Source organism: Felis catus, chromosome D3 (genome assembly GCF_018350175.1).
Source record: "Felis catus isolate Fca126 chromosome D3, F.catus_Fca126_mat1.0, whole genome shotgun sequence".
Lineage (NCBI taxonomy): Eukaryota > Metazoa > Chordata > Mammalia > Carnivora > Felidae > Felis > Felis catus.
Window position 1 is genome coordinate 10,482,801 of NC_058379.1, and position 19,878 is coordinate 10,502,678.

Consider the following 19,878-nt stretch of genomic DNA (forward strand, 5'->3'; position numbering starts at 1 on the left):
GAATCATATAGTGTGAACTCTTTTTTGGGAGATGTCTCTCTTCTTTTTCATGATCCATTCGTCTTGTTCCAAAACACCCATATTGTTGTGCGGGTCAATAGTTTGTTCCTTTTTATTACTGAATTCTATCTCATTGTGTGGTGATACCACAATTTGTTTATCCGTTTGGCTCCTGATGGACTCTGGGCTGTTTCCAGTCTGGGGCTGGGACACATAAAGCCTTGTAGAGAGATGCTTTCCTCTCACTTGGGTCATCACCTAGGAGCAGGCTCCCATACTCGCGTGATAGGTATGCGCCGAACTTCTTACAAAGCTGCCAGACTGTTTTCCAAGTTGGCTGCACCATTTTACATTTCCACCGGAAGGTGTATGAGAATTCTAGCTTCTGTGCCTTCTCCTCACGGCCCTTGACGTGGCCAGTCTTTCCAACGTTAATCATTCTAGTGTGTGCACAGTGGCATTTCCTTGTGCTTTTCACTTGCGTCTCCCTACCGACTAATGATGCCGAACCCTCTCTTACGTAACGCTTGCCTTTCACATAACCTCTTTGTTGAAGTGTCTGTTCAAATCTTTTTTTCCATTTTAAAATCAGGGCATTTACCTTCTTACTAAATTTTACAAGCTTTTTTCTCCATATGCTGTAGATAAGAGTCCTGTTTTTGGATACACATTGTTGCAAGTATTTTCTCTTGGCTCTGACTTGCCTTTTCTTTTTCATAACAGAAGCGTTTAAGTTTTCATTTTGACCAAGTCTGTTGTGTTTATTTGTGTTGCAAGGGGAAGTGGTGTTGGAGAATTCCCCTAACTTTATAGCAATCCCAGAACTGCATTAAAAAAAAGGGGGGGGGGGTCTGCTCTAATTTGTCTAGGACCTAATTATGCATTGATGAAGGGTCTGAGTATTTAGTCCACCCATATTCTCTGAAGCAAAAGCCCCCGTCTGCTTACTTCTGTCCAAAACCTCCAGTTCTGTGAGTTTTACAGTTTTGAAGACACTATGGAACTTTTCCAACGGAAACGTCTATTCTGCCAAGCCCTTCCCATGGTGTTCTCTTGGAGCCAAAGTTACTTTGCAGAGAACATTCCATCGGCCAAAAAATTGTGTTTCTGTAAGATAAACAGTTGCCGGAGGGTGGATGAGGGTAAAATATTTATTTTATTTAGGAAATGTCAGTTAATTAAAATACCATTCATCAGAGTTTACTTTTAGTCAATATGAAGCCAAACAATATGCCCTACAATTAAATTAAAATTATTCCAACCGTCTGGATGCAGTTTTCTTAAAGTGCTCCTGGGCTCTTCTGTGAAACATCTTGGCATTCTGCATGCATCCGGCTGCCTTGATTGCTTCTACGTTTCCTTCAGATATTAAAATTATTTTTCAAATAAATACTAACGGGTGAATTATAGACACCACACTTGCTACTTAGTTTGCTGCAGCTAATGCAGATGTTTCTAAGGTCTTTCTCTGGGAAATTAAGAAATCCAGTCTTGATTCACTTCTGGCTAGCCAGAGACACTTACTATTTTCGTGATTTTCAAACGCTTTTGTGATTTTCAAATGCCTCCCTCTCTCAGCCTCCTTGAACCTAATGACAATGTTTGAGGCACAATTGTGATTGTGGTTGAAAGATGGGAACACATCTGCCTCTTGCCTGGGTACTTTCAGCTCTCCACACGCGGGGAGAAATGCTGGCGTCCCAACGTTCTATTTCTCTGTAGTTTTGAAGTCTGCAAGGCAGAGAGTACCAGAGATCAGAGGTGGAAACTGAGGCACCAGGGGAGGCTACGACATGCCTACAGTTGCTCGCCTAGTAAATAGAGATGCTTGTCTTCTTTCCAGAGTGGAAGAACTGGCTGACCCACGGAGCGTTCAGGGCTCCCTGCCCTACCTCAATGCGCTCTCTGTCCCCCAGGCTGACGTTGGCCATGCTGTCATCAGGCGATTTCTCTTTAGTACCAAAAATCCATTGTTCAATTACATAAATGGTCGGCTCAGTTAATAAGCTGAACTGATTAGTCATTTTCATCAAAGCGAAGGATTTTACAACCTTCTTTGCAGCAACCTTTTTCAGATGTGCTGAAATAAGGTAATAATGACTAGAAGTGTTTTTGGAAAATGTTTTGGAAACCAAAACCAAACAGAAGCAGGTCATTGCAATTTAAACTCTGTGGTTGTTGTTGGGGCGCCTGGATGGTTCAGTCAGGTAAGCATCTGACTCTTGGTAACAGCTCAGGGCCTGATCTCACAGTCGTGGGTTCGAGCCCCACATCAGGCTAGCTCAGAGCCTGCTTGGGATTCTCTCTGCCACTCTCCCGCTCACGCACACACTCTTTCTCTCTCGAAATAAAGTAATAAACATTTAAAAAGACACTTTATCTAAAAAAGTCAACTCTGTAGTGGTTGCATCCAGTGTTGGTATTTTATGAGATTTGTTTCCTTAACTTGATTCATTTTTTCTCTCTCTCCTTTCTTTGCCTTCCCTCAGTGATAAAGAACAGTGAGTATTTTGATACTTTAATTTTTTCCACAGACTGAATTTTCTCTCTTCTCTGTTCAAATTAGCTGACCCCCAAAGAGAGCTGGTTAAAAAAGGAACTAGCAAGTTTTACATGTCTTAAAAAAAAAAAAAAATCCGAGTTTCTGGAGAAAAAAATTAGGAAATTACAAAAAACTGTCTTGGTAAAAGGATAGAAAGCATTCCTTAGGAGAGCCCTCACTGTCATTCTTCTTAGTGACCTGCGGGATTCCAGCCAGCTTACTGACCCCTCTGTGCCCGTTTCTGCAGCCTTTGCCTGGGAACAACGTTCTCAGATAAAGACAATGGTCACTCACATAACTGCTGTCACTGACAAAAGGTGACGAGGAGCAGAACAGAGCCTTTGGGAAGTTACGTGCCACACATGTGGTCTCTGTCACCTCATGGGAGGTCAGTCTGGGTTCCCAGTGAGGCGCCTTTGACGCGGAGGTCCTATCTCTGCTTACGTCTGTGTTTTAAATTGGATTCATTTCCTCAATGTGCATGACAGATTGAACACCGAGTCCAATAAATGAACAGTCAGGCCGCAAAGCAGACTGGGCTTCGGTTGTGTGTGCACGTTGAGAAGCTCTGGAAGGCTGTTGCTACCCTCCCTGAGATGCGGACGCAATTACAGAACCGGCAGCAGAGCATCAGGTCTGGCATCAGAAAACCCAGGTCTGAGTCCTGGTCTGGTGCTCAGTTTCAGGGTGGCCTTGAGTGATGCCCTTCACTTCCTTGAATCCTGGCTCCCTCCTTTGTGAAATAGGAATGATCACCCTGCCCTTCCTTCCTCTTCGTGTGGTGGTAGGATCGAATGAGATGTACAGGAAAGCTTTGTAAACTGTAAGGCACCAAGCAAAATCAGAGGCATGTGTGAATTACAACCTTGCCTTACCTTCGTATATATATATATATATATATATATATATATATATATACTGTGTATATATATATACACTGTGTTTATGTGCGGGGTGTATATGCATTGTACAGCTTTTTTGGACCTAAATGACCATATCATCATACCCAGAATCCTTAAAAGTTTTCTTAACACTAATAAACACTTAACTAGATGACCTGGGGAAATTCTTTCCTGCTTTCCTGACCCTGACCCACCCCCCTATCTGTCAAATGGGGACTTTGAACAAGCTGATCACTAAAGACCATTTGAATGTCCTACAGTCTGATGTTGGCTGATAAGACTCTGGCCAGACAAAATCTGCTTTTGGTGAATATCACGAGTATATTATTCAGACATGTAGGGAGAGATGCTGAGACGTTGTCAGAGCGTAAAGATGAACATCACAAGAGAGGTTCATGACTCCAGAGGGTACTCCTCTGAGTGCTGCAAGTCGAAAGGTAGGGTATGTGTTCATTCTCTCTCCCTCGTTCCTTCACCCCTTCCCTCCTCCCTTCCTCCCCTTCTCCCTTGCTCCCTTCTTCTCTTCCTTCCTTCATTAACAAATCCTCACCAAGTTCCCGCCACATGTCAAACACTGTGCTTAGTACTAGGGATACAGGCATAGCCAAAGTATGAGTATGGATCCAGGGGGGTCTACAAACAAATAAATAGCCAGTCAGCAACAAATACCCAAGCGTGCAAGGAACTGTCACAGCAGAATCACAGTGAGCCTTGGGAATGCAAGGAGAGGCACATAACTCAGACTTGGTGATCCTGATAGGGGAGTTCCCGGAAGAGGTGATGTGGAGACTGAGACCGGGTGACGGAGGAGCAAGATGGAGAAGAGACAGAGGAGTTCCAGGTAGAGGAACAGCATGTGCAAAGTCCAAATGTGAGAGGCGGCATGGAAATTTAGAAGAACTGAGTAGAACTCAGTCTGACTTAAAAGATTAGCGGGAACCTGAGATTCCCTTAGCAGTCTAAAGGGGGTAGGAGGAACCCGAGCATCCTTTCTGTACCCCCTTTAGTCTAGTAGGGGTGAATTTCATCCAGAAGCGCCTTTAGGCCAGCAAGGCCTATGTAAAACATTCCATGGCATTCCATGGTGTAGCCGCCCCTCCTTCCCCATCCTTTCCTCCAGGATTCATTAAAACCTCATTCACTGAGCTATAAAGAGACTTCCTGCCGACACCTGCCTGTGTTGGCATCCTGGGGGACAGGGGGGTGGAGAAGAAGTAAGAAAGGAAAGAAAAAGGATTAATTTTCTGCACACCACTGCTATTTAATGTTTCGGAGCCTTCGTGCCCCGACAGCACTTGCCTCGTCCTACTCCTTTTGGGAATTATAATTTATTAATAGAGACATCTGGTGGGTATTTATTATGTGACTATTGTGTGCATGAAATGAAGAATCAAGGTGGGAGGCCAAAAGGAGGTGGGAGTCTGGATTTTGCAGTATTTCAGGGAGCGACATGTGCGAAGGGCTTCTACCAGCAGTCAGGACGGATCTCCTCTGTGTTGGGGGCCCTGGGTGTTGGCTGTGGCGGGAGGGCTCCTTCTGTCCCCGTCCAGACACCCCTGAGCAGGTAGGCTCAGGTAGCAGCCGAAGCACGATCCGGATTCCGGTTTCTTGAGTCTCCGCCTCATGCATGCTTCTCAGCAGTTCCCTCCCCTCTCCTGCGTGTCAGGCATCTGGACAAATTGCAGGCCAGCCGCGGTGATCTTTAAACTTTTTGTCAACAGCGAAACGCTTTGAATGAATTTAATTCAGAAGCTGGATCTGTAAGGCAGATCAGAGGAGAGCTGGATAAAGACCTTTAGTGGCTACAAGCCTTCAACATCTTACAGGGAAGTTGATGCCGCTGGTCACTTCCAATAATACCAAACTGTAAAATAAATGTAGACGCCCTAACGGGCTTCACCTATCTGTGTGGTCGCCACAGTGGGCACTGTATCAGTTCGCTTTTGCTGTGTGACGAGCCAGCTTCAAACTCAGTGGCATGGAAGGACAGTCGCTTACTCTCTCAGGGGTCTGGGCTTGCCTGGGCTTGCTTATGCATCAGCGGGGCTGGCTGATCTAGGAGCCATGGCTGCAACGGCTCAGCTCTGCTCCACATGCGTCTCATCCTCCGGCCCCCTGTCCTGGGCTTGTTGTCCCGGTCACCGCAGGGGCGCGAGAGAGTGAGCACAAACACGCAAGACTTTTGCAGGCTCAGCCTCGGGGGTGGCACGACATCGCTCCCCCGCATTTCATTGGCCAGGGCAAGTCAGAAGTCTGGGAAGGATGCACGTGTAGAGAGATAGACTGACCCTAGAGCATGGATACTTGGAAGGGTGAAGTATGGAGGTCATCAATGCAGTAAACCAAATTTCATGCTTTTGTTAAATACTACGTTCTTTCCATTTTTTTCTCTTTGTTTTCTATACTGGTATCCGTCTTCTGCTAGGGCTGAGAACCCAGCTGAGTGGGGACGGTGGGCGGCCTGGTTGCCTACCTAGCCCGTCCTTCTATCCCCCACCCCCCTGCAGCCCTTGAGATCCCTCCAGGGAACTGCTGAGCCCAGTTTGGTGGCCGGGCGAGGGAATAGGAGGCAGGCATCCTTTGACGTTTGTCTTAAGTGTGTGGATAAGAGTGGAGACAGGCTACACAATTCGCCCTTACCTGTCTCAGCCGGCAAGCCAGGGGTCTCTCTACATGCAGCCTCCGAGGGCCCCAGCAGGAAACAGAAATGAAACCATTCCCATTTAACAGATCCAGAAACTGATACTTAGAGCGGAGCAGACACGCGGCAGACCCAGGATTACAATCTTGAACTCCGCCAGGTCAGGGAGGGCTCACGTTGCCATGCAGTAGGCCCTCCGGGTGTTTTCTGGCTTGGATGCAATGCTGTGAGTAACTTGAGTACTTTGGCCTTTGATGAGTTCCCAACACTGGACCCTGGTCTTAAGGCTGCAGAGCTGGGATCCTGGGCTCAGAGGGCCTTGGCAAAGGAGCCACTGTCCTGTCTTAGGAGCATTCTCGAGGGTTCCGTGCTGACAGTGCTCCCCAGCATATCACGGGGAGGCCCAGACAGGCCCAGTCTCTCTCTTGAGAGCAGAGGCTCTGGTCTGAAACACTATCTCGCTTCTCTCTGTTTGCTTTTGGAATGAAAACACGAAAATCCACAGGAGGCTTGTGAGTCCCCACTGAGACCAGTCGGTGACATTTTCAAACACTGGATGAGCTGTTTGTCAACTGCGTGTTTTGGAGCCGAGAATGGGGGAGGGGTTGGAGAGGGGCTGGCAACCCCTGGCACGCCTTCTGCCTGTCTGCAGATGGAGGCAATTATGTCAGGCGGGCCCTCTCAGGGACCCCCGTCCCTGCTTATGTTTCTGGAGCCACACGTGTTCAGCAGCACCCATTTCCTGCACACACAGACCCCGGTGAGTTGTGTGATGAGGTGAGAGGCATTGGTTTTGTGTCTGGCCCATGACTGACCCTGCCCACGACCAGATGATGAGCTCCAGGAACACATCCTTGAAGGGGTCTCCACTGGGAACATGGCCCAGCATCTCACCTGTGCTCTGTTTTTGGTCACTAGGCTGCTTTGTAAAGGCAGGACATAAATGGAGAGGGATCAGAAGAGGTAGAAGGAAGAAAAGTGAGGACAAAGGAGGGAAGAATAGGGCCAGTTGGGATGTCCATTTCTAGGGAAAGCCAGAGGGACCTGGGGGAGGGGTGGCTTAATTAGGTTATGACGCAGGCTCTTTTGGGAAGGGTGGGTGATCTTCATTATGCTGGAGTCCAGTGCATCCTTTAAAAATAATTGAAGAAACGTCAGGCTCAGGGATATTAGCCCACTGTAAGGAAGATCTTTCCAATACAACATCACAGGCTCCCTGAGAAAGTGAGGTCTCCGTTGTGGGGAGCATTCAAGCAAGGCTGGAAAGACCCCTGCTAGGGAGGCCGTGGCAGACAGACAATGTTCTGGTGTTCATGCCTTTGTGTAATCAAGGTCCCCGCAAGGTGAGGGCACCTGAAGGTGGGTGGGACCCGGGACCTGTTTCTAACCTATAGGATACAGCAAAGGGACGGGACGTCACTCTCGTGATTACATTATGTTGTATAAGACTCTTTCTCAGCTGACAGGAGCCAGGTCCCCCTGGCGTACTTGATGAAGCAAGCAGCTCCCAGGATGAAGTTGGAGAAGCCCACTTGGTTAGGAATTGCGGATTGCCCCCAGGACCCCAGGGGTAGCCTCTTGCCAACTGCTAACAAAAAGCCAGGCCCTCAGTTACGCAGCTGCAAGGAAATGAATCTTTCCAGCAACCCAAATTTGCCTGGAAGCTGATTTTTCCCCCCTCCCCGGTCAAGCGTCCGGATGAGAACACAGCGCAGCCAACACCTGACTGCGTCCTCATGAGATGCCAAGCGGAGGAGCCGGCTTAGCCGGGCCTGGATGGACACAGACACTGTGAGATCACAAATGTGTGCTGTTTTAAGCCCCTAAATCGGTAATAACTCGTGATGCAGCAATAGAGAATGTAGAAAGTATATACAGACCCTGTAGATGGGGCTTTTTGCCGCTCTGTCTCTACCCTCCAGCCGAGTTTTTCCAGTACCTGCAGGACAAATCGCTTCAACCTTGGTGGCTGCAAACAATGAAACCTTTATCACATCTCCCGGTTTCTGTTGGTGGGAATTTGAGGGTGGCAGGTGCTTCCCCCACAGGGTTACTCGTGCAGTTGGTGTCCTCCCAGGGCTTGCTGGGGGCTGGAGGACCGCGGAGCAGTCAAGAGGGCACTGGCTGTGGCTGGGGGCCTCCCTTCCCCTGCACATGGGGCTTTTCCACAGGGATGTTAGCATGTCCTCATGACGTGGCGTCTGGCTGCCCCCAGGGCAAATGATCCAAGGCCACAAGGCAGAGGCTGCGATGGCTTTTACGACCCAGCCTTGGAAGTCACGCACTGCCACTCCCGCTGTATTTCTTGGTCACACGGGACCGGCTGGGAGTCAGCATGAAGGACCCCCTACCAGGAGCAGGGGTCCTAGGGGACCACCCTGCAGGCTGGCTGCCACGTTGATCTTCACCTCCTCCAGCACTCTGCCCGCTCTCTCAACTCCAAGCCTTTGCAAAGACCGTTCACTCCCTTCGCCAGGCCCGGTCTCTTTCTCTGCTGTCCCCTCCCGGATTTCAGCTTACCCTTGCGGTCTCCGCAGGGGCCCCAGTGCTGCTCTGGGGCCTGAAGCTTACATAATTTGCGGGGCCCTCTTTACCTTGCTTTTGCAAATTTTTCAGCTCACAGGACCATTGCTAATGCCCCTCCTGGGGTCTGGGAAGGTACCTGTGCGAACAAACAGTCCCAAATGTAAGCTTTGCTTGTGTCACAGCAGATCTCTGTCTGGGTCTTAACATGGCTGTCACTTCCCCCGGGAGCTGTCCTTGGTCCTTTAGACTAACCAAGTTCCACTGCTTAGGTCACTCTTAGGATTAGACGTTTAACATCCCTTTGGGCCACAAGGGACTGTGTCTTAATTCAATAACTTTCTGTTCTTGAACTTTCTGTTCTGTTATTGAACTTTCTGCTCACTCTCACACACTATTCTAAATACGATTGACACAGTAGTGACCCAGACCCAGACAAGGCCCCTGCCCTCCTGAAACCAACATTCTGGTGCAGGGGTAGGGGGTGTTGCGTGTAGAGAGATGCAGTAAACAGGTAACAAAATTTTTTTAGAAAGATAGTTTGAATTAGTGATAGGCACCATGAAGAAAATAAATCTGGGCAATGGGGGATCAAGGAAGGCCTCTCTGAGCAGCTGGTATTTGAGCTGAGGCCTGAATAATGAGTGTTCCTGGCGGGAGACACAGCAAGTGCAAAGGCCCTGAGGCAGAAACAAGGTTTTGGAGTTTGGGACTGAGCAGGGAGGCCAGTGCAGCTGACTGTAGGGATAAGGGAGAGCTGGAGGACACGAGGATGGAGACACAGATTAAGGACAGACCGGGTAGGATTTTGCACGTGGGCCAAAAGAGCAGGTCCTATTTTATTTAGGTAAAGTTCACACGATAATATAACATGAACCATTTTAAAGTGTACAGGTCGTTGGCACTTATATTCCCGATGGTGTTCGCCAACTGCCTGTATGTACTCATGGGTGTTATTCTAAACCAGTGCAAAGCCATTGGAGGGGTTTGAGCAGAGTGGGCCAAGTGCGTTGATCAGGTGTTCATCCCCAGAGGCCCCTGCTGCAAGGCAAGGTACGTTTCCATCAGCACTTCCCCAGGCCACACCCCTCCCTTCCCTTTCTCAACGTCAGGCTTGCCCAAGACATCTGCTTCTCTTCGCTTCCAGACTCTTCCTTCTCCGCTCGTCAGACCAAACCAGCTAAGGGTGGGAGCATGGAAGAGAAGCCGGGGGAGGGAGGGAGATGGGGCTTTTAATTTGCAACTTTGAGCGTCAAAAGGCAATTTCATGCCTGCTGATGTGATTAGAGCAGTGGAAATAATAGAAGCAGACAGCTAATGGGGTGCTGGGGCCGGAGGATTCCTACTCTACTGACTTTTTTCCCTAGCAGGAACAAGGATTTCCAGCAGTATTTAACCTTGCTTTCCACTCGGGGCGGGGGGGGGGGGCACCTCAGCGCCGTGGGGCATGGACCATCTTATTAGCAGAGATAATGACAACAGCACTAGCTCTCCACCCGGCCCCCTTTGACCCTCTGCACCGTCACCAGGGCTGTGGGCCTGGCCTTCCATTCCCTCTGTGTCGTGGAGGTTAAGTGTGCAGCCTGCCCAGCTCTGGATTCCACCTCTGCCACCTCCCAGCCATGTGACTTTGGGCAGGTGGTCTCACTGCTCCGTATTGGGGTCTCCTCACGAGTAAGCAGACAATAACAGCCCCTGCCCTGTAGGGATGGCATGAGGAGGCAGTGGGATCCTGTGGGCACCCGGGAGGTGCTGTGTCAGTGCTGACTTGAAAGAAAGAAAGAAAGAAAGAAAGAAAGAAAGAAAGAAAGAAAGAAAGAAAGAAAGAAAGAAAGAAAGAAAGAAAGAAAGAAAGAAAGAAAGAGAGAAAGAGAGAGAGAGAGAGAGAGAGAGAGAAAGAAAGAAAGAAAGAAAGAAAGAAAGAAAGAAAGAAAGAAAGAGAGAGAAACCTAACCACAGTCTGCTTCCTGCTGCACAGCCTCACGCCTTCCCATGTTACCTTTCAGGCTCCAGGCAGGCTGGCCCGTCCATCCCAGCGGTCCGCCCGACAGACAGAGGAAGCAGGAAGAGCTGACAGATGAGGAGAAGGAAATCATCAACAGGGTGATCGCTCGAGCCGAGAAAATGGAAGAGATGGAGCAGGAGCGAATTGGGTGAGGCCTGACACCTGCCGTCTGTCCGGAGAGCCCCCGGGGCCCGAGGGCCGGCAGGCTGTGCCGCCCAGGGGTGTGCTGGGGTGGTGGGGCTTCCCTGAGGGTTTGCCGTCTGTGACCTGCCAGACCGCTGACCTTGCAGAACTGGTATCCTTGTGGCATTAGGTGGGAGAGCTCAGGGAGGAGGAGAGAGAATGGGCTGGGGGCTCGCTAGGGAGGCGACTTGGAGGCTAGGGGTGCCATACAGAGGGGGAGCTCTGGTAGGATGGTAGGAGATTGTCACTGGAGCCTGGGGGCCAGTGATTGTGAGCGCAGGGCGTCTTGGCCAATTTCAGCTTCGTAGAAATGTGCTCTGGAGTCACCATTGACCAGAGTATACAGCCGAGGAGAGCTAAGGAGAAGAGTGTCTGTCTAGGGACGGTATGCCAAATAGCACATTTGAAATGAACTTAGAAAAGAGAATTGCAGAAATGGAGCTTGAAAGAGGGAGACAGCACGAGAGGGAGGCAGCAGAGGTTAACCTGACGGGTCTGGACTTGAAGAACCCCAGGGTTTTGTCCCAGTTCCCTGCTTGCCCGCTGTGGGCCCCGGGCATGATGCCTCACCTCTCTGAGCCTCCGTTTGCTCACTTGTCGAGTGGGGGGCACGACAGTACTTATCCCACAGGACTGTTGCAAGCAGCAGATGAGATGATGCATGTAAGCTCCTTGGCCCAGACCCTGGTGACACTCAGTGTTTCATAAATGGTAAGAAGAAGGGAAAGGTGGAGTTTGGAGAGCAGATAGTTAGTTTTAAAATGTATGGGGAGAGGAGCAAGGGAGGCTGTGTAACAGGTGCGTCAGAGAGTGACAAAATCAGTGAGCAAGGCCAGTGCTAGAGAGTGAGGGAGCGGTGTGTGGGTGGTCTTGCGAAGGGAGGAGTGGAGAAAGCGGGGGTGACCATGGGGTCGGGGAGGTAGGAGGCAGGCAGGGACCTAGGACAGTATGTGTGTATGGGGGCTCTCGGTACAGGTGGAAGACCGGCTGTCGGGATGCCGGGCCGCTGGAGGGTCCTCCAGGACCAGGGTCTCAAATGGACTTGCTCCTTCCCAGCCCCCTTCCCAGTCCCCCTTCTGCCAGGGGCGGCCCTTGCCAATTGCTTACAACGGACGCAGGCACCGAGGTGCCGTTTATGTCCCTACCCACACACTCAGCTAAGGGTTAAAGAGGTTCTTGGATGGAGACTGGAAGTTGGCGCCTTTGGTTTGAGTCTCTGCAGACAATTTTACTCAGGGTGGATGGGGAGCACTGCTGACAAATGACAGGCGCCTGCCACATACTTCCTGGGTCTGCCTCATGGGTCGCCCTCCGTCTGCATACCCCGGAGGCTGCCGAAGGGAGAGATCTCAAGGGGCCTGCTTATAGGATCGAATTCTTAATTTTTCTTTCTATTATTTTTTTAAGTTTATTTATTTTGAGAGGGGGGGGAGGGGCAGAGAGAGAGGGAGAAGGAAAATCCCAAGCAGGTTCTGCACTGTCCGTGCAGAGCCCGATGCGGGGCTTGAACCCACGGAACCGTGAGATCATGACCTGAGCCAAAACCGGGAGTCGGATGCTTAATCGACTGAGCCAGCCAGGCTCCCCTTAATTTTGCTTTATAAAAGACCTATCAAGGGTGGGAAGTCGTCCAGGCAGGAGGTCTGTGAGTGTGTGTGTGTGTGCCTATGTGTGTGTTCACTTCCCCCAACAATGGGCCTCAGACTTTTGGAAGTGAGGGATATGGGTTTTAAGAGTAGACACTTACCAGCAAAACTCCTCTCAGACATTTTCTGGCATAGTGCTTACTATCAGGTAACATATTTTATATGTTATATATTTATTTTGACTCTTGTACATCTCTCCCCTGTTAGGTTGTGAGAATCCTATAGGTAGAGATGTTTGCCTGTTTTGTTCACTAGTGAATTCTCAGAGCCTGGCTCATAGTAGGCGTGCAGTAAAATATTTGCTGAGTAAGTGAGTGAACGTGGCAGACCATATTGCCCCAAATTTCTGTAGATATCCCCTGTGGCCAAGATGATGGAGAATTTAGAATCTTGTAGCCGAGGGTCCAAATTCCCAGGGAAGGCACTCTGATTGGCTGGCTTATGTCAGGGGCTCTCATCCAATCAGCTGTGGCCAGGGGTGCCAGCCATGTTCAAATGTATCAGGTGGGCTGCCTCTGAGGGTGAAGTTAAGGAGGTCTCTGTGGCCCGAGCAGATTGCAGCATGAACATTCTGGAACATTCTAGAACAGGATAGATGGGTCCCCTGCTTCGTCCTCCATGTCCTGTCATATTGCCTCAACTAACTTGGTGACGTGGTAGAATAGCACCGTGGTTAACAAGTGGGGACCCAGAGTCAGAGTTATCTGGGTTCAAATTCCAGCTCTACCACTTACCCTCTGTGTGACCTTAGGTACACCACGTTAGCCTCTCTGTGCCTCAGTTTCCTCCTCTGTAAAATGGGGACAACATCAGCGCATAATTCTTGGTGAGTGTTTAGTTAGGAGGCACAGGATTATCGTAGTGCCTGGAACAGAGCACACGCTCCATAAATGGTGGCAGTCGTTTAGAGAGGAATTTGCTTAGGAAGCTCAGTTTTTGACCCCGGCCAGGGCTTCCGTTCTAGAATTATGCCCTGAGACGCCTGTTTGGCAAGCCCTGGAATTCCAGCAGCCCTGGCTTCCCCTAAAGGAGATTTGAGAGGCTTCCAGGGAGGCCGGGGCCAAGCTCTTGATGACAGAGTGTCCCTTTGCTGAGATGTGCTTTCTGCCAGAGTGGGGGAGGACAGTCCCACAGGATTCTGGCCGTGGCTGTCTCCCTGCCCTGTTCTAGCAGCCAGTTCTTGCTGGTAGCATTGCCAGAGGCAAACCCGTCGCTATTTGTGTCTTACGATCTCAAACCTGCCCTCATTCCTGTTCTATCCATGCTTCCCTGGGAGGGGATCAGAGCAGAGTCAGAAGAAAGCAAGATGATACATCAGACATGAAACGAAGCAAGTCTGAAAACAGGGTGCCAACGGGGGTCCCATTTCAGAACCCGAGGTTCTCTGTTAATGAGGCTTTGGGGCCTCAGTTCTCCCACCCATCTAATGAGGCAGGTCAGTCTGATTCTCGGGATCCTTCCTGCTCAGACTCTATAGCATTTGGCCGTGTCTGATGGCTGCCCCTCTCAGAGCAAATGAGCTCCTTCTAACTGTTAAATTGCAGATGTATGTGAGACCCCTTCTGGGTTCACACCAGCTCTATGGTGTGGAGTCTTCTAGGAAGTGGTTTGAAATCATCATACTGGGCACCATTTATTGAGCACTTACTATGTGCCAAGCATTGAATCTAAAACTTCCTGGAGATTACCTCCTTAACTGCTTCTCTCAACCCTGTCAAGTAGGTGCTATTATTTAACCCCCTTTTGCAGGTGAGGAAACAGGCTTAGAGAAGCGATTTGCCCAAGGTCGATTGCCCAAGGTCACATGGAGCCAAGATGTACGTCTCTGTCTGGCTAGCTTTCAGAATTCTGCTTTTAGCTCTCAGCTGACTTGGGTGTCTTTCCTGAAGGCCTGGCCCCAAATTCTTAGACTCCAAAGAACATGGAGATTTTTAAAGCCCAGATTTGGAGGGGACCTTGTGGAGCTAGAAGCTGGAACCCATTCTGTGCTGGTCTAATGGTTCCTTTGCAGTTCTTCTTCACCTGTTTGTATCTCCAAAGCTACCAACATTGGTCTGCGCACTCCTGTGGCTCTGAGAGATACAGAGAAGAATCTTCCTCAGGCCTCCCAGGAGGCGCTGCCTCCCTAGGCCAGTTTGGCCGGAGCTGACCACCCCAGGGAGCCCCAGGCAAGCAGCAGACAGGACCCGCTTCTCTCCCTGGAGAGTGGGGGGAGGAGTGCCTAAACCTTGGCTCACCACTCGGCCCACAGCCCAGCTCTGCTTTCTTCAGCATCCCTGGAGGAAGAGATAGTAGCCAGAAAGGAAATTCATCGAACAGCCTCATTTTGCCCCCACATTCCTTATTGAAGCACTAAGTGGGATGTCAGAGGTTATTCGACGTGCCCGGACTAACCACTGGCAGGAAAGGAAATTAATTCCGGGGAGACTGCTTGAGTCATCTGTTACTGCTGCGTAACAGCCACCCACAACTTAGTGACTGAAAGAAACCACAGTCATTGTGTTTCGCGATCCTGTGGGTTGAGAACTCAGGCAGGGCTCTGCTGGATGGGTTTTCAACTCCATGGGGCACAGGCTGGGGTCACTCCCTCAGCTGCATTCAGCTGGTGGCGGGGCTGCACTGAGAGCTGCAATCCCAAGTCCGTGCTCCCGTGTTCTCTTTGTGGCTTGCTCTCTCCACGGGATCTCTCCTTTTTCGATAGTCTGGCCTGAGCTGCTCTCCATGCCAGCCAGATCCCAAGGGAGCAAAGATGGACGTTCGTCAGGACTTTTACCAGCTAGGTCTGGAACTGGCAGGGCATCACCCCTCCATGTTCTACTGGAGAGGGGAAATAGGTCCCTTCTCCTTATGGAAGAATGACTTGGGCCACCAGGGAAGGAAGGCACTGATGGCGGCCATCTTCGGAGGCTTCACCTTCTGCAAAAAGGGGAGTTTAGCATAAGGATTTGGAGAGATCTCAAGGGATCCGAGGGCAGGAACACAGCCTGGCCTCAGGAAAGTTTTGCTTCTCATCTGACATATTAGAAAACATACCGATACTATACCTCCTGGATTTTTATAGCTCGTTTTAGCCCTAATTCCAGATTCCCAGGGAAGGAACCCTGACTGGCCCAGCTCACCCTGAGCATCCACCTCTCCTCCAGCCAGCTGTGGCCAGGGGTCGCCGGGCTACAGATGCGGCTGCTGAGTGTGAAAAGAACCTTCGTGCACTGGACAGACACCCATAGGGTGTCCCCCCAAGTGTTGCATGTATAAACTCTGGAGTTAAACCTTTGCCTAGGAAACCCTGTCGGCGGTTTTCATTTTGTTTTTACCCTGCGGTTAGATAGATCCCTCCACATCCCCATTACATTTCTTTCTGTCCAGAGCCTCTCAAAGGCATTGGCTCACATATCCTGCCTGCCAAGGGATGGGCAGCCGGGTGGCTTCCATTTGAGGTCAATTTCCCTAAACAGATGGGCCCACAAAAGTAATTAGGAATTGTCATTAACCTTGGTGTCCAGACGCTGTGATGGAAGAGGAAGGCAGAGAGACACAGGGAGACCTGTTGTTGACAGAATCTGTTGGGTTCTGTCACCTCCCCATCTCGGTTCCATCATCGCTCATATTTTTGGCACAGAATTTTTCCAAAATGTGGACAGAGGGAGAAGTAATAGTACCTATAATTTGCGACATTGAATTGGGTAGACATCTTTCCTGTGATTTGTAAGGGGGTCATACTCTCCCCTTTCCAAAGGAGGACCACTTACAACCACCTTCTTCTTCTTCTTCTTTTTTTTTTTTTTTCTTTTTTGACCTGGAGTCCTAAATGTTCTGTGGATAGGATTCAGGGGTTTGGAGGCATTTATGCATGTGTCTGTATTTTTTTTGAGAAGGAATATTGATAGGTTTCAGCATACTCTGGAAGAGGGCAGAGGGACTCTGAACCCTCCTATGTTAAGAACCACTGAGTAGTACCTTAGTTTCCCCAGGTATTGGACCAGTGGTTGGTTGGTTGGTTTCTTTCTTTCTTTCTTTCTTTCTTTCTTTCTTTCTTTCTTCTTTCTTTCTTTCTTTCTTTCTTTCTTTCTTTCTTTCTTTCTTTAATTTTATTTGTGGATCAATGGTTTCTAATGCCCGATCGGGTTAATACTTTATAGAACCTGTTTGTGCAGATGAACATAGAAGTCTTCTTAATTCGCTAAGTAGCCCGGTGTCTGGCATAAAAGACAGAACAAATAAGTACTCGTTAGATGAATAGCGTATGATGAATGAAGCCTAACCCATAAGCCTCTCATGGAATCACTTTGACCTCACTGCCTCCTGGACCTCATCTGTAAAATGGGGAGTCGGCCCATGTCGTCTCCCAAGTCTTTCCAGGCTGGAGTTTTTCAACCTTCGTACTGAGTACACTTGGGGACAGATCATTCTTTGTGGTGTGCACTGTCCCGTGCATTGTAGGATCTTTTTTTTTTATGCAGCATTCCTGGCCTCCCCTGCTAGATGCCTGTAGTGATGCCTCACCCAGCTATGACAGCCCCAGATGTCTCCAGCCATTGCCACACGCTCCCTGCTGAATGAACCACAGCACTCGCCCTTTCTGTCCGGTGGTTCACAAAAGGGAGAAGAGACAAACTCGAAAATTTTCCTGCCACCATGCTCAGCGTCTAGAGAAATAAAACGGTAGCTTGCTCTCCTTACAAAGCACCACATGCCAGCTCTGTGCTCGAAGCTTTATACGGATTCCTTTATGTAACTTTCACGACAACCCTATGCATTCGGCCACATATTATCATTCCCATTTTGCAGATCAGGAAACGAGGCACAGAGAGGTGAAGCACCTTGCCCAGGGTCACATGGTTAATAAAGGCTGGGACTGGGATTACATACTGAGGCAGACTGGCTCCAGGACTAGAGTCTTACTCTGCTATTCTATAGAGAAGCAAATATTTATTGCTGAGCGCTGTGTGAGGGACTGTCCGATATGTTATATTTCCTTTCATTTTCTTAATGTCCTCGTTGAGAGACAGACTGTTGTCCCTGCCATACCGCTGAGGAAAGAAGCTCAGTGAGGTTAAGACACTTGCCCAGAGGCACACAGCCTTTGCGTGGCCAAACCAGACTTGGAACTTGAATCTGTCTTTCCACTTTATCCTATGGCCTTTTGGGGTGCAGGGAGGGAAGGCAGCTGACAAATGAGTTGAGGGATTTAGGGAAGTCCAGAATTTACAGGGGATCTCAGATCCTCACTCAGGGTAACTGGTTCCAGCTCACACACTTCTTCCTTCAATGGGACAGTTCATGTCTCTCCACCGCAGTGACCCTCGTCCCCTCCTCCAGGCCAGGCCGAGGAAGGGGTTAGAAAGAGCTCTAACCGTAAGCACTGAAGGGAAACTAAAGCAGGCGCCAGTATCTGGGCAGCTAGACCTAGCCTCCAGCGCCATTTTTCCTCTTACAGGCTCTGTGTGCCTCAGTTGCCCATCTGTAAAATGGGGGTGAATCCTAGAGCTGCTCTCACGGGTTGAAGGTGGCCCAAGGAAAACAATGCATATAGAGTACTTAGCACAGCTCCTGGTAACCATGACAATTATTGGGTTTCTAATGACCCAGCACCTTACCCGGCATTGACTACCTTAGCTCGGCTGAACCCTCCAGCTGTCTTTTTCTCTTGGCTCCCTCGTCCCCAACTCTGAGCCGAGGTGACCCCCCTCCCCAAAGAGCTGAGGCCCAGGCAGGAATCCCGTTCACCAATCCATCAAGGAGAGAAATTAGGATCCACGGCTGCCCAGGTGTCGCCAGTAATAAACAACAGTGAGAATTAATGAGTCTGAGATACTCGCGCCCCGCATGCCAGCCGAATGGCTTCGTGATAGGGCAGCTCAGTCACTTAAGGACAGGTTTCTGCGAGACCTTGGCAGTGGAGTCTCAGGCCAGTCGTCGTCAGAGCAGCCATGTCCCCGTTCACAGCAAATGATCTGATCTTGATTTAAGAAAACGCCAAGTTTAATAAGCTTAACGGTAATATCCACCCCACCCCCACCCCCAGCTGGGAAATTAGGGTGAGGGAAAAACAGCATGACTCTGGAATTGACGAAACAGAGACAGGGAGGCAACATGACACCCACCCTCCCCTTTTGCTGTGTTTTTATGAATCGTGTGTAATCCAACCCACCGCTGCTCTAAAGGCAGCCGCCCCGGCCCAGCCCCGGCTTTACGCCATCTCCCTCCCCGATTGAGGGATCGCAGCAAAGCCATCGCGCCTCCCAGGCAGGGTGCCTCAGCCCCGCAGCATGCCACATTAAGCCTACTTCCCGGTGTAATTGTACACCCATTAGCCTTCTCCTCAACATTCATCCGTAGCCCTGCAGCAATACGCATTTGAAAGCTCAGAAGTAGTCGCCTGAATGCTTCCGAAGACAGTTTGGACTTTTTGAGGGAGGCTGAGCTTTACCAACAGGCGGTGTCGGTCAGTCCTTGACTTGGTCTCTGTGCTTGTCTGCAGAAGGCAGCCAGACGGGGCTGGGCTCTCGGCGAGGGTGGTGGAGGGATAGCCGTATGTGTGAAGATGTGTTCTGCCCGGAGGTACGATCACGCGCGTGTGTGCGAGCGTGTGTGTGCTCACAGGTGCACGTGGCCATGTGCCTCTCCAGGTGTGCCTGTGGGCATATGTGTTCACCTGTGGGTACGTGTGCTCTCCGTGTCAGTTTCTAGTCACTGCAGCTCCTTCTAAAGCTTTCAAAAGACAGGTTCCGTGGGCAGATGATAGCATCCTCATTACACAGAAGAAGTGTGAGACCGGGGAGCCATAGGAGCCACAAATTTCTAGAAGAAATAATTAACAGCAACCATTACTCAGTAGTTACCGTGTTCTGGGGAATTTTATAAACACTCTCATTGCATCTTTGCAACAGTCCTAGGAGGTAAGGATTTTGTTTTCCCTAATTTACAGATGAAAAACAGAGGCTCAGAAGGGTTAAGTAACTTTCTTGGGGTCACGGAGCTAGGAAGTGCAGGGCCAAATGTAGACCCAGGCAAACTCACCCCCAAACTGGCACCCCAATCCTTGTGTCCCTGCCTATGTCTAAATTCTGCAAGTGTGCGCATGTGTACCTACAAGTAGGGAACCTGCATTTTCCTGGAGTTGAGCGTGAGCACCAGGAGAAGGTGATTGGGATCCTGCAGAGTCCCAGGCTTGGCTTGTCTGACATCCACAGCCAGGCAGGGAGATATTGCCCCAACCTTGCTGTGGAGAGGAGGGCTGAAGTCTGATTCTGATGTGAATCAGTCGGAAATACGACCCGGGTGGCAATTACCTGGTGGACCCCATGTAATCACGTGGGTCCTTATAAGAGGGAGGCAGGAGGGTCAGAGTCACAGCAAGGTTGGAAATTGCCACACCGCTGGCTTTGAAGACGGAGGAAAGGGTCATGAGTCAAGGACTGTAGGCAACTTCTGGA

At 49.9% G+C, this 19,878-nt stretch overlaps 1 protein-coding gene across 13 annotated transcripts in view; it reads left to right on the forward strand.

Annotated features, from left to right (window-relative positions):
• RPH3A (rabphilin 3A) overlaps positions 1-19,878 on the forward strand; it is a 278,545-nt gene that overhangs the window by 213,532 nt on the left and 45,135 nt on the right. For 6 of the 13 annotated variants that reach the window (XM_045041384.1, XM_045041385.1, XM_045041386.1 and 3 more), the window contains exons 4-5: positions 2,490-2,501; positions 10,615-10,761. In XM_045041384.1, the coding sequence (XP_044897319.1) occupies positions 2,490-2,501; positions 10,615-10,761 (159 nt within the window). Of the gene's footprint in view, positions 1-2,489; positions 2,502-3,024; positions 3,177-10,614; positions 10,762-19,878 lie in introns of those variants that run through there. The other 7 variants (XM_045041387.1, XM_019814560.3, XM_045041388.1 and 4 more) reach the window with 4 other exon arrangements.